The sequence below is a fragment of the Cricetulus griseus genome, chromosome 4 (genome assembly GCF_003668045.3).
Source record: "Cricetulus griseus strain 17A/GY chromosome 4, alternate assembly CriGri-PICRH-1.0, whole genome shotgun sequence".
NCBI classification, from domain to species: domain Eukaryota; kingdom Metazoa; phylum Chordata; class Mammalia; order Rodentia; family Cricetidae; genus Cricetulus; species Cricetulus griseus.
Genome location: NC_048597.1, coordinates 134,883,922 through 134,900,891, shown reverse-complemented (window position 1 = coordinate 134,900,891; position 16,970 = coordinate 134,883,922). Strand labels below are relative to the sequence as shown.

The 16,970-nt window shown below is 48.8% G+C and overlaps 1 protein-coding gene across 4 annotated transcripts; it reads left to right on the top strand.

Moving 5' to 3' along the window:
- Positions 1 to 8: 8 nt before the first annotated feature.
- Positions 9 to 16,882, top strand: Ccdc151 (coiled-coil domain containing 151). Of its 4 annotated transcripts, none has more exons than XM_035443527.1 (13): positions 9 to 378; positions 5,713 to 5,834; positions 5,916 to 5,993; positions 11,440 to 11,610; positions 11,696 to 11,797; positions 11,887 to 12,012; positions 12,989 to 13,111; positions 13,680 to 13,832; positions 14,732 to 14,892; positions 14,975 to 15,131; positions 15,765 to 15,920; positions 16,286 to 16,370; positions 16,517 to 16,882. In XM_035443527.1, exons 2-13 carry the CDS (start codon positions 5,754 to 5,756, stop codon positions 16,633 to 16,635), a joined length of 1,512 nt encoding a protein of 503 aa, XP_035299418.1. In that variant the 5' UTR covers positions 9 to 378; positions 5,713 to 5,753; the 3' UTR covers positions 16,636 to 16,882. The 4 variants fall into 4 exon arrangements, with proteins under 4 accessions (XP_035299418.1, XP_027267394.1, XP_027267396.1 ...); XM_027411593.1 differs by having other exon boundaries at positions 356 to 687; XM_027411595.2 differs by lacking the exon at positions 9 to 378 and adding an exon at positions 579 to 715.
- The last annotated feature ends 88 nt before the right edge of the window (positions 16,883 to 16,970 follow it).

Sequence of the window (16,970 nt, the reverse complement as noted above, 5' to 3'; positions counted from 1 at the left end):
AATGAAGCATCCAGTCATTAAAAGGGTTGCTTATCCAAAACTGGACTCACCACTGCTTCCGGGCAAGGAGCGCTCGCTCAACTGGCTGCCGAGTTGGAGGTGCAGGGCCAGGGAGTCTCCCCAACCGGAGCCAGTGGGAACTCAAAACCTTAGGTCTCCGTAACGGGGAGAAGCGGGCAACTCCCGCCAACAAGCCCAAAGAAGTTACAGTCCCTCCCCACCGCCCTCCCTGCTGCAACCTATAAGCAATTAGGGTGCCTTCCTCCCACCGCCGCCTCGTCACCTACACGAGGCCGAGACAAAGGTCAGTAGCAGCCACTACACCGGCCTGGCTCAGCAGCCACGGTTCCTGCAGCAGAAAGAAGACGGAACTGCCCGGTATGCGTCACTTCCGTTTTGCTCGCCACGCTCGGGGAATGGCCGCTCGGGGACGCCATGTTGAGAGTGTCGAGAGTGTGGGTGCCGCCAGGGAGGCGGCCATCTTGAGTGGGAACGTGAAGGCAGACTCGCAGAGAACAGGTCGGGAGTCTAGTGTTAATGGCGGCGCAATGAGCCTCCATCTTGAGAGTGGCGGGCTTCGGGCCGGTGCCCGCGAGCCGTCGGAGAGAAGCGAACACGTGAGCGCTGGAGTGACCTCTCCTTCGCGAATCCTGCTTGTGGAACCGCCCCTCCGAACGTCACCAGCCAGTGAGAGCCGTGGGGGGATGTACTGCAGGTGGTTTCCTTGGGAACGCGGGAGGGGGAGGAAGTTACTTAGCAACCGGGAGATGCTCACAGGCCCCCAGCCAAGCAGTTAGCAAAAGTGCATTTCCAGAGCTCAGGGAACCCGTGTGAAGGGAGGAACCCGGACCAAAGAGGCCAACTTGTAGTTGCTCCTACTCTTTAGAGGCTCCCTGACCTCAACCCAATCATCATGACGTCTCCCCTGTGCTGGGCAGCCGCCACCCACGCTGTGTCTAGCCAGGAGCAAATTTCAGCTCCCTCTTCCAAAGCCAAGGGCACTAAGGTTCAGAGCCACCGAGGCAAGGCTTTAGGCCGGGCACAGGCCTGGCCAGCACAACGTCTCAAGGGGAAAGCCTCCTATCATACGACGAAGTCTTTTGTGCACGCACAGATGATTGAGTTACAAAGGAAAATCCAACTGTTAGGTAAGATGGCTGCAGAGGGCACAGAAGAATCAGGGATCAACAGGGGCTTCCGAGTAGGCACCTTGTGACAGGCGTTTAACCAGTACGAATCTAGGTGACTAACTTGTAGACGCAAACACTCAAATTTGTTCATACTTCTCCTTACCTTTCTTTCACATTTCGTCGTAATTTTACCTCTTCCAATGTGCATGTGTGTGGGTGAAAAGCACAGATTCTAGAGTTCTTTTTTTCTTATTTTATTTATTTATTGTTCTGTTTTGAGTATCTGTGGACCAAGTGAAGTACTCTCAGAAACCAGGAGACGGCAGTGGATCTCTTGGAGCTGTAGTTACAGGCATTATAAACTGACCAGTGTGTGTACTGGAGACTAACCTTGGGCCCTCTGCAGGAACAGCAAATGCTCTTAACCACTGAGCCATATCTTCTGCCTAATTCTGTTTTTTATTTGCTTATTTATTTTTGTCTTTGGGTTTTTTGAAATGAGATTTTTCTATGTAGCCCTGGCTGTCTTGGCACACGCTCTGTAGACCAGGCTGGCCTTGAACTCAGATCTGCTTACCTCTGCCTTCCAACTGCTGGGATTAAAGGTGTGTGACACTATGCCCAGCTTCTCCCACCCAATTTTTATTTATTTATTTAATTATTATTTTTGAGACTTGGTCTCATGTGGCCCAGGCTGGCTTGAACTCTAAGGAGACCTAACTCCACCTCATGGATTATAGGCTTGTGCCATGATACCTGGATTGTGAGGCACTGAGGCTGGGAGCCAGGACTTCATACATGCTACTCAAGCACTTTAGTGAGTTATGTCTACAGCCCCAGGAGAGTTTGTTTCTTTTGAGTTTGAATCCTAGCTCTGCATAGTAGCTGTTAGCTCTTGAAGAACTAGGAGTAATTTAATTGTATTCAGTTTTTCCATCTATAATATGGGCATAGTAACCTACAATGTAGTACTTGAAATTCATGAAATGCTGAAAATAGTGCATATTGTTACACAGTAGGAAATGAAAATTAGTGGCTTCCATGGAGGGAGTTAATGATGTTTTTTCCCCGAGACCACTGAGCAAAGTGTGTAGCAGACTTTTTTGGCTGTCGTGTTGCTGAATATGGGTTTATTAATGCCTTGAATGTTGTACAGCCTAATATAGCTCCACAGCAAAGAACTATCAAGACCAAATGTTGGTTATGAAGCATTTGGAAAACCCTAGTATGCTGTTATTCTTATTGTTAAAATGTAATCTTAAACCAGGCTGTGGTATTACACAACTTTAATCCCAGCACTCTGGAGGCAGAGGCAGGCAGATATCTCTGTGAGTTACAAGGCCAGCCTGGTCTGCAAAGTGAGATCCAGGATAGCCAGGGCTACACAGAGAAACCCTGTCTCCAACCCTTCTCCCCACAAAAGTAATCTTTCAGGCTGGGTGTGGTGGTACATGCCTTTAATCACAGGTAGATCTCTGAATTTAAGTTCAGTCTGGTCTACTATGGAATTCCAGCCAGATATCTCTCTCTCTCTCTCTCTCTCTCTCTCTCTCTCTCTCTGTGTGTGTGTGTGTGTGTGTGTGTGTGTGTGTGTGTGTGTGTGTGTGTGTGTGTATTCAAAGCCAGACACAGTAGCACACCCATGCAATTGGAGAATTTGGGGAGCAGGAGGATTAGGAGTGCAAGGTCATCCTTGGGGATGTAACCAGTCTAAAGCTAGCCTGGGCTTGGTTCTCTACCCTAGGCCCTGCATATGCTAGGCAAGCACTGGAGCACTTAGCTGTGCCTCACTGAACTTTTTTTGTTTGTTTGTTTGTTTTGTTTTGTTTTGTTTTTTGAGGCAGGGTTTCTCTGTGTGGCCTTGGCTATCCTGGAACTCACTATATCCTCCTACTTCTGCCTCCTGAGTGCTGGAATAAAAGGTGGGCACTACACCACCCAGCACTTAATATTCTTTTAGTTTAAAAATATTGTGAAGTATACAAGGTGTGGTAGCATACACCTGTAATTGCAGCACTTGGGAGGCTGAGGCCATGAGTTTGAGGATAGTATTGGTGTCTAGGGAGTTAAAAGCTAACCTGAGCTACAGAGTAAGACCCTGGGGGTGGGGCGGGAAGAGGGGGGAAAAGAGGGAGGAGGAGGGAAGAGAAAGAAGGAAGACAAGACAGGCCAAGGAAATGTAGGTCAGCACAATGTCTTGATGTCTCAACAGATAAGGATGCTTGCTGTAAAGCCTGATGACCTGAGTCTGTTCCCTGGGACCTTGAGTGTCTGTCTGATCCTCCTACCTCTACCTTCCTCATGCTAAGAGAGTAAAGGAATGAACTAGCTTTGTAGACTTGGCCAGCCTTGAATTCAGAAATCTTCCTGCTGAGGTCTTCTGAGTGTTGAGATTAAAGCCGTGTGTCACCACACTGGTTTGTTTATTCATGTTTGTGCTTCTTGAGATCAGACCCAGGCTCTCATGAAGGCTAGTTATGAGCTACAGCCATAGCCCTATAGATTTTGTTTTTTTAAATTAATCTTTAAAACTTTATGCATATGAATGTTTTACCTGTATTTGTATATCTGTGCACCATGTGTGTGCCTCGTGCCTTTGGAGGCCAGAAGAGGGCATCAGATCCCCTGGAACTGAAGTTACAGACTCTTGTGAGCTGCCTTGTGGGTGCTGGACATCAAACCTCTGGTGAAGCTGTCCTCTTCAACACCGAGCCATCTCTCCAGCCTTTGAACTTTGCTTTTTATTTGCTTGAGTTTGTTTGCTTATTTGTTTTTTTCAAGACAGGGTTTCTCTGTATAACAGCTCTGGCTGTCCTGGAACTTGCTTTGTGGACCAGGCTGGCCTCAAACTCAGAGAGATCTGCCTGCCTCTGCCTCCTGAGTGCTGGGATTAAAGTCATGGGCCACCACCTCCCAGCTTTGTTTTTGAAACAGGATCTTACTGTATAGCCCTGGGTAGCCTCTAACTCACAGAGCTCTGCCTGCCTTTGCCTCTCAAGTGCACCACCACACCTGTTTAGCTCATATGGTTTTGACTGATATGAAATACTTATACATGTTTATGGGATACAGAGTGGTATTTTAGTATATTGTATCATAACTACATTAAGATACTTGGCACTTCCACCATAATACTGTTGACTGGGCTTGATGGTGCATAGCAGGTGTCTGAGGCAGGAGGATCCAGGCTAGCCTGAGCTACATACTGAGACTTATTAAAGGGCTCAAACAACAACAACAAAAAATGGTTTGCAAAAGGTCTTAAGTGCCAGAAATGTGGGATACACGCCTATCGGTATCTCAACACTTGGGGCTTGGATATGGGAATATCAAGAGTTCAAGGCCAGCCTTGGCTGCATAGTGAGTTCCATACCATCCTGGGCTGTAAGAGACTTTCTCTGAGAAAAACAAGACCAGAGGGGGTGATGCTGGTGAAGAGATGGCTAAGAATTTGAAAGTGCTTGCTTCAAAGTTGAAAATGGGTGCTTTCAATTCTAGCACCACATAAAAAGCTGGGTAGATGCCTCTAACTTCAGCTCCTAGTTGGGTAGAAAACGGAGCCTCACTGCTTTCAGCCTAGCAGAGACCCCAACCCCATCATTCACAGAGAGACTCTGCCTCCAGAACTAATGGATAGGAGATTAGAGAGATGCCTCAGGACTTAAGTCTACACACTGTTCTTACAGAGGACCCAAGCTCAGTTCCTAGCACCCAGTCCAGCAGTCCCCTACCACTTCTAACTCCACCAGCTCCAGGGGACTCAAAGCCATCTTCTGGCTTCTGCAGACAATGCACACATCCACACATATGCAAACATACACACTTGAAATTTTTATTTTTATTTTTAAAGATTTTATTTTTAATTTTAAAGATTTTATTTTTAATACTGTATATGTGTTGGGGAGAACAGAGGTAATACACATACGTGCAGGTGCCCAAGAAGGCCAAACAAGGAATTCTGACCCCTAGAACTTGAGTATAGGCAGTTGTGAGCTACCATATGGGTGCTAGAACTGAACTTGAGTCTTCTGCAAGAAGAGTAGTGAATCTTAACCTGCTAAGCCATCTCTCTCCAGCCTCTAAAATAAAGTCTTTTAAAAGAGGGAAGAATGGACCCAGAGTGATATGGAGAACACCCAATGTTTTTCTGGCCTCCAAGTGCATAGGCGCATGGGCCTCCCTATTTACATGTGTGGGTATACTCATGCAAGCACGTGCATTTCTTCTTCGTCTTCTTCTTGCTCCTTTTAAGTAAAAGAGTTCTGGGGCTGTAGCTCAGCTGGCAGGGTACTTCCTTGGCACGTTCCAACCCCAGCTCTGCATAGACTGAGTCTGATATGACTGCACATCTACAATCCCAACACTTGGGAGATGGGCCGAGGAGGAGCAAGAGTTCAAGGCTAGCCTTGGCTATGTTATAAGTTTATGGCTAGCCTGGGCTACAAGAAACCCTATCTAAAAATGAAAACAAAGCAAACAAAAGCCTACCACCACCACCACCACCACCACCACCACCAAATAGGTCTTTTCTGTGGGAAGTGTCACCCACCTGCCCAGTGACAGTGACCTCTGTCTGCCCCAGAGGGTGACCGGAAGGCCTTTTATGAGAGCTCCCAATGGAACATGAAGAAGAACCAAGACACCATCAGCCAGCTTCAAGAGGAGACCAAGGCTCTCCACATGCAGCTAAAAGACCTACTTCAGGTGAGGGTGCACAGGTGAGCTGAGGCATTTGTGGGGCAAACAAGTGACCTGAAGAAGTGACTGGGCTCCTCTCCTTGGCAGGGAGAGTCTAAAGTGGTCCACGCAATCATTCAGGAATGGAAGTCAGAGAAGCCTTACCTGAAGAACAGGACTTGTGAGGTAACCCCCCCCCCCCGCCCCACTTACTTCCTCCACACTGACTCCTTGCCCTTGGAGCTTCCTCTGCAAGCTTTCTCCATACCAGCTGAGCATTTATCTATTCACTCAAAGAAAAAAGTTAACATTTGTTTTTGTATATGCAGTCTCAGGTGCCTCGACGTGTGGTGTTTTGGAGGTCAGACAACAACTTTGGGGAGTTGGTTCTCTCCGACCATGTGGGTTTTGGTGAGGGAACTCAGACCATCTGGCATAGCAGCAAGCACTTTTGCTCACTGAGCCGCCTTGTTGGTCTATCAATGAAATCTTTATTACACACTGGCCTTGTGTTTCACCTAGTGTTATCGTTGGTGGCATTTCCATGATAAAACAGAGTGAGCCCGTCCAAAAAGGTATGTCCTGTGGAAGACTGACAGATGTTGAGTGTGGGGGAGGATGCTTCTATTCTGAGCACAGGGAGGCTGAGACAAGAGGAGTAGCAGTTGAAGGCCAGCCTGGGCTGCACAGTGATACCTGAAACCCTGGGTTGTGGGAGTGGGTATCTGTCTAGAAAGATGGCTCAGTAGTTAATAGAACATACTGCTCTTGTAGAGGACCCAAGTTGGATTTCAAGCACCCACTTGAGGCTGCTCACAATTGGCTGTAACTCTAGCACCTAATCCGATGTCTTTGGCCTCTGAGGGCACTGCACACATTTGCACATACCCACATTCATACACATAATTAAATATGAAATATATCTTTAAAAAAGAAAGAGGAAGCTGAGCAGGGGTAGCGTATGCCTTTAATCCCAGAACTCTGGAGGCAGAGGCAGAGGCAGGTGAATCTCTTGTGAGTTCAAGGCCAGTCTGGTCTGCAAATTGAGTTCCAGACAGCCAAAGCTTTTACACAAGGAAACCCTGTCTTGAAAAAGAGGTGGGGTGGGGGTAAGAGAAGCTGAGACCCAGGGCTAAAACTGGGAGGCTAAAAAAGATGTAAAACATGTAAACCACCAAGGCTAAGGCACTGCTTATTTCTCCAGTCCTGTTCAGCTCTTGCATCAGGGTTCTGATCGGGTCTGTGTCTGCCTCCCTCCTGAGAAGACCAGAGGCCCCCACCTGGACGGCCTTCCTGCAGCTGCTGCCCTCTCCAGGTGGCCAGACAAGAGTTCTGGTGATGTCTCCCTGGACACTGGTGCAGCAGCTAAGTTAATTGGTATTGAGGCCACTGTAGTTGGTGTGGCCTAATGAGAGCCTGGTATTGGAATGGTGTTCAGCAACTTGATTATTGGTGATGGCAGGAACCCATCTCTCATGGAGCAGCTCTTTGCCTGTGCCATTTTGGGCTTTGCTCCTGTCTGAGGCCACCGGGCTTTTCTCCTTAGTGATTGCCATCCTCACCTCTTCCCATGTGAGGCTCTGTGGGCTAACCCAGATGACTACATGCCAGTCCCAGTACTGCAGTATGCTCAGCTTTACAGGCTGGGGGATGGGTGAAAAGAAAAAAAAGATCCTTAAGTCTTTAAAAATCCAGGCTGGAGACTGAAGCGATGGCTCAATGGTTTAAATCTCAGAGCACCTAAGTGCAGTTCCCAGCACCCACGTAGCTGCTCACAACTGTCTGTAACTCCAGCTGCAAGGGATACAGTGCCCTCTTCTGGCTTCCTGGGGCATTAGACACAAATGGTGCACAGATATGCATGTAGTCAACATACCATTACACTTAAAAATGAAATAAAAATGTAAAAACTGTGATGGGAGATGAACTAAGAACCTGGGGAGATGGCTCAGCCAGTAATATGCTTGCTGTGTAAGCATAAATCCTATTTCCAGAACCCATATAAAAAATCTGAGTGTGGGCTGGCAAGATGGCCCAACAGATAAAAGTGCTTATTGCCAAGCCTGATGACCTGAGTTTGATATCTGAGCTCAAATGATAGAAGGGAAGAACCAATCCTTCCCACAAGTTGTCCTCTGACCTCCACATGTGCACCCACACACATGGAAAAATAAATTTAAAAAAATGGGGACAAGGTGTAGTTGCATGTACCTGTTGTTATTCTTTTGTTTAAAACGAAGAAAAGAGAAATATTGAGACAGACATAAGATTATAAGTTTATTATAAGGCGCAACAGAATGGGTAAACTAAGAAGAGGAACAGGGTAATGGCTGACCGCCATGGCTGGTCGCCATAGAGAGAGAGAGCGGGGAACAGAGAGACAGGGGGGGAGAGAGAGAGAGAGACAGAGAGAGAGCAAAGGGGCAGAGAGAGAAAGGTGCAGGGGCCTATCTTTTAAAGGGGCCTATCTTTTAAAGGGGTCCTCTGCACCTTTCCAGACTTCTTTCCCATGGAACCTTGGGCTGACCAGGGTATTGCCTGAGTGGATTCCACCAGGTAACAGGGGCAGGCCAGCATAATGCCTGAACCTTTCATTCCCACCTCTACTTATTATTAAAAAAAGGTGGGGTGTTTAGACATGGCAGGTTAAGGAATAAGGGCGTCGAATTCTTAAGACTGCTTCCTGCTGACGTGGGGGCGTTGACCATCTTTGGGGGACCCGAGAAGGTTGGGGTGCTGCCACGTCCTGGGGAAGCTGGTTGTTTCATTGTAGTCCAGGCTGTATGGAACTCCCTGGCGCCTCTTAGACCTGGCAAGATGTTGACAGAGCAGAGGACAAGGTTAAGTTTAGAAAAAAATTTTTTTCTTAGGTCCTGTCACTTGAGGGGAAGATTGTAAGATGAGGGAGGGGTTCCCAAGGAGTCCCAAGATGAGTGAAGGGAATTTGGGACCAGGGAAAGATTGAATATTACCTGGAGTGAATCTGACCTGTTTGGATCTGATTTGGCTCCCTGGAACTTACAAGAATCCTTAGAGTTTGTGGAAACATAAGTATTAGACATGTTAGAATCATATTCATGTTAGAAGCAATTTGGCTGAAAGTATTACCATTTAAAAAAGACAGATTTTTTTAGGACAATGAAAAGCATCTTAATCTTGACCTTGTAGTTATGATCATATAGTGGTATTGTTGAACTTTATTATGAACAGTAGCATGAGAAATAGAGAAGTCAGGAACATTTTTTATTCTTTTTAATGTCTCAACTCATTTTATCATCATTTAAGCCTTTATATCCTCAGGCCTTCGTAACTACATTCTCAGACCTTCATATATCTTAGACTTTCCTATCTTTACATAGATAAACCCTAAAATACCTGTTACTGGAATGTTTTGCTTTAAGCTGGCAAGACTACCAGTCGTCAAAAGCATCAGAGTTCTTGAGAAGGATAAGATTTTACCTGAATCAATGATTAAAGAATAACAGAGACTTGCCAGCAGGCTGCATGGACAGCCATCCCCAAGGTCCTCCATCCATAGTAGCGGGCTGCAGGACACCTGCCTTCTTGCTGATAACTTGTGACCTGTGGATTACAGACTTTGGGAAGACTTGCCTACCGTTGGCCCAAGCAACGCCGGGAAAGTCGATTCCGTCGTCCTCTTGTCCAAGGTCTGGAATACTTTGTAGTAGTTGAGGTGAAGGGCAGGGTTGCTCAGTGACCAGCGTTGTCACTGACTCGAGATGAAGTTTCTTCAGTGCCCAGTCTTCTCGGAGGAAATGGGGTGGGGCCAGCAGCTGGCCTATCTCTCTGTTACAAAAAGCTTTTTAACAAAACATTTTAAATGCCATATTCTCTAGATCTCTGAGCATTTGAGGGCTGTCTGTTTAGTATCTTAGCAGTTAAGTTTGCCTTTAGTTAGAGAAAAATTCCTTTTTGTAATAAAAGCTGTACCTTTGTAAATGGCTTATAGGTTAGACTGAGTGGTATAAATATTTTGTTAGTTTGAAATAGACCTATATGATTGTACACTTTCATCATCACTTAAAGATACATGAGTTAAATTTAAGTTGTATAGACTTAGCTTATATTTTAAGTATAGTTAAATTATACCTTTATGACCTTAAATGTTTACCATCATTTAAAGATATATAGCAATTTAGAAATATGAGACTTAGTATAGTTTAATTTAAATTGTATATAAGCTAGATAAGTATAAAGTTAAATTACAGGTATAGAGACAAGCAGGACTGGATAACAGTAAAGGGGGAACCAGAATGTAATCTCTGATCCGTACATTGTAGCAAACAGACAGGAGATTTAAAGGGACAGAGTAGACTTAAACAGAGGGCCCTGGAAAGGCACAGTATTTAGTAAACAAGCCATGAATAACAGAGCCAGTGAAAGAAGAAATCATAGACAAAAAATAAAATAAAAAGAAAAAGACAAAAATAAAATAAAAAGAAAAAGATCTGGCTGACAGACAGGTTTGCTGGCAAAGGACACTGGAGCTGGGCGTGCCTACAGGTAGGTCACATGACCAAAATGGCGGCAACCGTAAGCCGCTTTTGTCTGTTTACCTGCTTGTTGGATGAAACCAGAAAGGTTCCTCTATGCATTTCCCATGGGTGAGGCAGGTAGAAAACCAGCAATAAGCTCTTCTACGGATGCACGTCTGCCCGTGGGAGTTGCCAGGGGCCTGGCCCCGAAGGGGACACAGCTGTCCCGAAATCGAAAAAGGACCCAGCAGTCCGAACTGAAAAAAGTAAAAAAGCACCGCTCCTGGAGCGGGATCCCATGCCTGACCTTTAGGAAATGCACCCAACAAGTGAAAGAAATAAAAAGTAAGATGTCAGGTGGCAGTGCTTGCTGGTGGAAGTCACTGAACTGAGCCGGCAGGTCATCCCAGGACTAGGGGACTGAGAGAGGAGAGTCCCCAGAGCTCTCAACAGCTAGTCAGTGATCCAATCAGCTCAGGCTAAGTGAGAGACCATGCCTAAATCAAAAAGCTGGAAACCAAAAGACAAAGATCCCAGACATTGACCTCTGACCTCCATGTACATAGGGGTACCTGCTCTCTCTGTCTCTCTGTGTCTCTGTCTCTATCTCTGTCTCTCTGTCTCTCTCTCATGTGCTTACACACACACACACACACATACACACACACACACACACACACACACACACACACACACACACACCAAGCCAAAGCCCTGGTTGATCTCTCCAGGGCCTCATTAAATATGGTACAGTTGTACACCAATATGATCCCAACACTCAGGAGGTGGAGACAGAAAGATCAGGAATTCAAGTTTATCTCTGGATGGACACACAATTTGAAGCCAGTCTAGACTACATAAAACCATGGCTTTAAAAAAAAAAAAAAGGTGAAAGAGAGCTGGGTCTATAGCTCAGAGCCATGGCCATCCTGTTGCACACACACACACACACACACACACACACACAGAGAGAGAGAGAGAGAGGAGAGAGAGAGAGAGAGAGAGAGAGAGAGAAAATGGATGCCAAGGGTCCTGGAAACCAGCTAGGAGACCAGAGAGACAAAGGCTTCTAGGAGAACCAGGACTCAAGTCCTTGGGGAGGGTAAGCTGAGGTTTTGCTCTCTGCTCCCCTGCAGCAGGCCCTGGAGCACCTGGAACACCAGCTGAGGGATAAGGTGAACCAGTTGAATGCCTTGCGATATCAGGTAACGCTGCGGCAGAAGCGGCTGCAGGAACTGAAGCTACAGCACAGCATGCACCAACTGGAGTTGGCAGAGGTGCAAGACGGCAACACAGAGGCGGCCAAGGTGGGGCTTGCTGAGGGCTGAAGGGGTCCTGGGGCAGGCATGGATGGTGGTGAAAGGAACCTGGCCCAGCCTGCTGTTCCCCTAGACCATGCGCAACCTGGAGAACCGGCTGGAGAAGGCCCGGATGAAGGCAGAGGAAGCAGAGCACATTACCAATGTGTACCTGCAGCTCAAGTCTTACCTCCAGGTAGGGACATTTTGGAGAGAGAGGTAGGTGAGGAGGGCAGACCTGGCCAGGGACAGCAGTCACAAGCTTTCCCTCTCTCCATGTGTCAGGACGAGAGTCTCAACTTGGAGAACCGACTGGACTCCATGGAGGCTGAGGTGGTGAAGACCAAACATGAGGTAGTAGAGCTGAAAGTGGTGAATCAAGAGGCCCTGAATGCCCGGGACATTGCCAAGGTACTAGTAGTCTTCCTGCCCCAGGGTGGAGTAGGGTGGCAGTCCTTCACAGCTACCATTGTTATCTGTGTTAACACAAGCCTTTAATACCAGTGCTCAGAGGTAGAAGCAGATCTCTGAGTTTCAGCCCAGTCTGGTCTACATAGAAAGTTCCAGGCCAGCCAAGGCTACAAAGTTAAACAAAAACAAAAACCATCAACCTTTCCACCAGAGCCCAACTTGGAGAACAAAGAGTTTATTGGGCTTCCGTGTGCCCCAGCCCGAGGGGCTCTAGTAATTCGTGGGTCCGAAGTGGATCAAGCCTGAAAATAATGGGCGGAAAAGAAAAGCGAGACCAAGCGATTTTTGTCTTGTCAAGGTCTTAGTTTATTGAAACCAAGGGGCCTTTTAAAGAAAAAGGGGGAAGCAGAGAAAAAGGAGGTGGGGGGAGGAATGAATGTTAATTGCTCTCAGGCAGGTATCCGGAATCTCCTGTGTTTATCTCAGGCACTAACTAAGAAAGTGGGGGAAGGGATAGGTGTTAGTTGCTTCTCAGGCCAGGTCTTGGAATCTGAGGGGTGGGATGCTAGACTAGCTGGCGACTAGCTAGGCATGGGGGGTCGCCAAGGCTGGCTTCTGACATCCTTGCAGAGCATGGGTGAGGGTTACTGATGGGAAAGCCCATCCCTAGAGTTCTACTCATCAGTCTTCTCACGCATCCATGTTAACCGGGGAAGGGCCTTGTGAAGCTTGTTTCTTGAGCCTTGTGAAGTTTCGTGGACTTCCTGAGTCTTGAATCTCCCTCTCTCTATGAGGGAGTGTTTCAATTTAGAGAAAATAGCATCTGGAACACCAAAGGCTCAGGGAATTATAGTCAGAAGTCAGTTGTCTTTAAGTCTCCAGCAATGGTACTGTTGCTGTGTTGCCTGGGGTCCGCTGTTCCATTCCTATCCTGGATAGATACCAGATGCCCCCTGCCTGCCTGCCTGCCTTCTAGAGCCAGTTGCAATATCTGGAGGAGACTGCAATCCGAGACCGAAAGAAGCGTGAATTCTACATAACTGACTGCAAGAAACGGGCAGAAGAGAAGAAACTTCAGACAGAGCGCATGGAGCGCAAGGTGCGCAAACTAAAGTGCAGGGCTTCAGTAGCCCAAACCAGACAGGCCTCAGCCTCTGCCTAACCCCACACTAAAGGTGCAGGGCTTCAGCAGCCCAAACCAGACAGGCCTCAGCCTCTGCCTTGCCTCCACACTGACCCAGAGCCCTGCCTACACCTCACACATGGCCTCACCCTGCCCCCTCCCAACCCTGTCTCCACTCACTGCACTTGGTTCCTCACAGGCTCTCCTCTGCCTCCTTTCCTGCTTGAGGCCATGGCCTCCAGGCTTGCCCTGACTGTCTGATCCTCTACCCAACCTTCTCCATTTAATTCAGACCCTGGTGTTCTAACTGACTGGGGCTCTAGCCCAACTCTTTCCGGAGGCCACTCCTTCTAGAACTCTGCCTCCGTACCTTGGTTCTGAGACCACCTCTGTGACTCCCACAGGGATGATGGTACCTAGTCACAAAACTTTGTCCGGTTCCCCACAATCCAAGCTAAGACGGCTCCTCTCCTGGCATCCAGCCCAAACCCTTATCCAGAGTTGACTTTGATGGTGGCTTTGACTGTCCTCTACCCTTAAGCAGACTCACAGAGAGCATGTACTGCTTCAGTCAGAAGATACAGTCCATGACCACCAACGCCACAAAGAGGAGGAGCTGAAGCGTCGCTGGGGCATGTACCAGATGGAAATGATGTTTGACAAGGTCAAGGATGCCACTGGAGTGGCTGAATCACATGTGAGTGCCTTGGGCCTGCACTGGAGTGGGGCAGGCTCCTCTTCCCTTAAAGGTGTCTTCTCCTGCCCAGCTCCGGCTCTGGTAGAGCTGTCCACATCAGTCCTCACTTCCTTCCATTCTCTCACTGTGCTGACTTCTTTGGTATGCCTGTTCTGGGAGTTTTATTTGTCAGGTTCTGTTTCTAAGATCATCACTGTGTGGAATGATCTAGGATACAGTAGACTGCCCAATATTGTCCCTAACCATGGAATCCCAGCCCTTCGTTATGCCCTCACTCTTGTTAGGAGCCATGCTGTCTTCCAAGACCCTGTGTATCTCCCTCCAGTGCTTGATCCTGCCTTAGAACACACACACCCTGTCCAATTAGTTTCTCCAGTTTGGTTTCTCTGCACCCAGCTACTCCTCCAAAGAGGTTATCCCTAGGCAATCTGGGCTCTGACCTGTGAGGTCAGCTGTACATGCATTTACTAGTCTGAGGCCCTCCTTCAGAAGTGGTGAGATGGCTTAGTGGGTAAAAATGATTATGCGCAAGCCTGACAACTTGAATTCCATCCCTGGGCCCTGAGAGCACTTTCCACATGTGTGCCTTGGCACACACATACACAAAAGGCTGGAAGGCTGATTGCACCAGAGAGGCCCAGCATCTTTGTGCTATTTGGCCAGATACCCAATCAGAACTTGCGGGCACAGTGACTTTTGAAAGCACCGCTCTACCTCCGCATGCTGATTTTAGCTAACTCATATATAGGCAGGGAAAGGCGTGGGGAAAAGTACAGCCTTGAAACAGCCGGGAGACTGACCCACACAATCCTCACACATAGCTGTGTGACACAGACAGAGTCAGACCGCCCTCCAGCCTCCCTTGGCCCATGCTCTGACCAGGGATGGGTGGCCCGCAGGCTGTGTTTCGAAGGTTCCTGGCCCAGGATGAGACCTTCACGCAGTTGGAGACTCTCAAGAGGGACAACGAGCAGATGCTGGTGAAGATGAAGGAGGAGAAAGAGCGGCTCCAGAGGGAGCTGGAGAACCTCAAGTACTCAGGGGATGCCACACTAGTTAGGTGAGCCTCAAGTGGCTGAGGGAGGCCTGGGGGGCTCTGGAATCAGCCGCCTGTAGCTGCTGAACCGCCTGGCTTCCGGCAGCCAGCGGAAGCTCCGCGACACGATGCAGGAGACATTCAAGACTGAGGAGCGGCGGCGCAACGACATCCACCAGCAACTGGAACGCGCCTTGCGAACCCTCCAGGTGGCCAAGGACGGCCTGGAGCATCTGGCCAACAAACTGAGCCACGTGATAGTGGTAGGCCCCGCCCTGGTAAAGGTCTACCCGCCTTCCCGGTAGGCCACACCCAAGAAGCTCCAGCCCTAATGGCCACTGTCCCTGGGAGGCCCCGCAGAAAGCTCTACCCCATCCCTGGCAAGCCCTGCCCTCGTCCTCCCAGAGCATCAGAGCAGATGGAGTAAAGGTTCCATACAAGCCATAGGATCCTAACCCTGTCTCCTGCTCATAACCCAAGGCTCTGTTTAAGGAAGAAAGTTCCACGCCATGCATCACTGTCCAGGTTCCACATTCCTGGGGAAGTTCTCTTTCGCTCAGCCTCAAACTGACTCCATGCTCAAAACCAGCCATCCTCCCTAACCCAAAACTTAAGCAGTCCCCGGCGAGGGAAGTCCCACCCTGTCTGCAAGAGCGCCATTTCTTTAGAAAGCCACCCTCACAATGGTCTAGCTTGTGTTATTAATCTCAAATAGACCTCCCCATACTTTGTATAGCAAGTCCAAAGGCTCTGCCTTCAAGGCGGGGCTTTAATTTTAGAGGGTGTACTCTATCTCAGAACTCCCCAGCCCTGGGAAAAGCCCCACTCGTGGGTGAAGCCTGTCCCCTCCCAGGGGCCCTGCATCTCTCAGGTAACTTAGCCGGTCCCCACTGCAGGATGATAGCGTTCTGTCAGGAAAGAAGTTAGACCCCGACTCAGAGAACTACTTGTCCGATCTGCTGGAGGTTGTCCAGGAAAAGCTGCTGAGACTACAAGGGCAACTAGAGAGCCACGACATATCAGAGATGATGCGACACATCACAGAGCGAGAGGTGGTGTACTGAAATCTCTGCCGGCACAATCAAGGCTGGGGGAGGGTGGAAAACCAGAGAGCAGACGGCGATAGGAGCAATAGTGGGGATTGAGATGTGAGTTTCATAGCCAAAAAAGAGAAGCAGGGGTTGGGTGGACCCCGGATGGCAGGACTGGAGAACCTCGGATGCTCTAGAGAGGCCTCTGGGGAGGGCCTCAGAGACCAGGCAGTAGGCTTGAGTGACAGTGTAGGTCTGCTAGGAAAGGGTACGCAGCAGAGTGGACAGTGATCTCACCTGGAATTCAGGCAGTATCTTGAAGTAAGGTGGGAGAAGGAGGAACAGAGCTTCACTGCAGTCTCACACCTCTCTCCTGCCTCCTGTAGTTCCTGAGCTCATTAGAAGGAAAACTGCCTCTCTTCAACACCCGCATCCTTCTGCCCCTTGCCCCTGTCAAGGACAAGTTCTTTGGTCAGTACATGCCAAAGGAGGATGGATGGGAGGGGCACGAGGTGGCCTTAGGTCAAGGCCAAGGAGGAGGTGTTTGGTGTGGTAAAGTCTGGGAAGGGCGAAAGAAGCGATCTCTTACCCTCTCCGCCCATCATGCCTCTCTGCAGATGAAGAGGAAAGTGAGGAGGATGATCGCGATGTGGTGACCCGTGCTGCCTTCAAGCTCCGTTCCCAGAAGTTAATTGAAGCCCGCAGCAAGAAGCGCAGTAGGTCGCGCAGGTCCTAGACTCGCAGTTGCGTCCCATCGGATGCCTCCGGGCCTCTAGGGAACCCTGCGACCCGCTGGGCCCACCTACCGGTGTGGGCGGAGCCCTGGAGGCTCCTTCGAGGGCTGAAGGAGGCTCCAGTAGGGAGCACCGCAGGTCAGCAGCACCCGGAGGAGGGGAACGTCGGAGCCAGAAGTTCCCACAGTAAATCTCTCGAGGCGGGTTAAGCCCGCCTCAGAATCACGCAATAAAGGTCACTGACCAGCCTCCAGGGTACTCACCTCTTCTTGACCCTGCACTGCTCCCAAACGGCTGACCCCACAAAATACAGGGTCACACACATTTCACAGCTTCC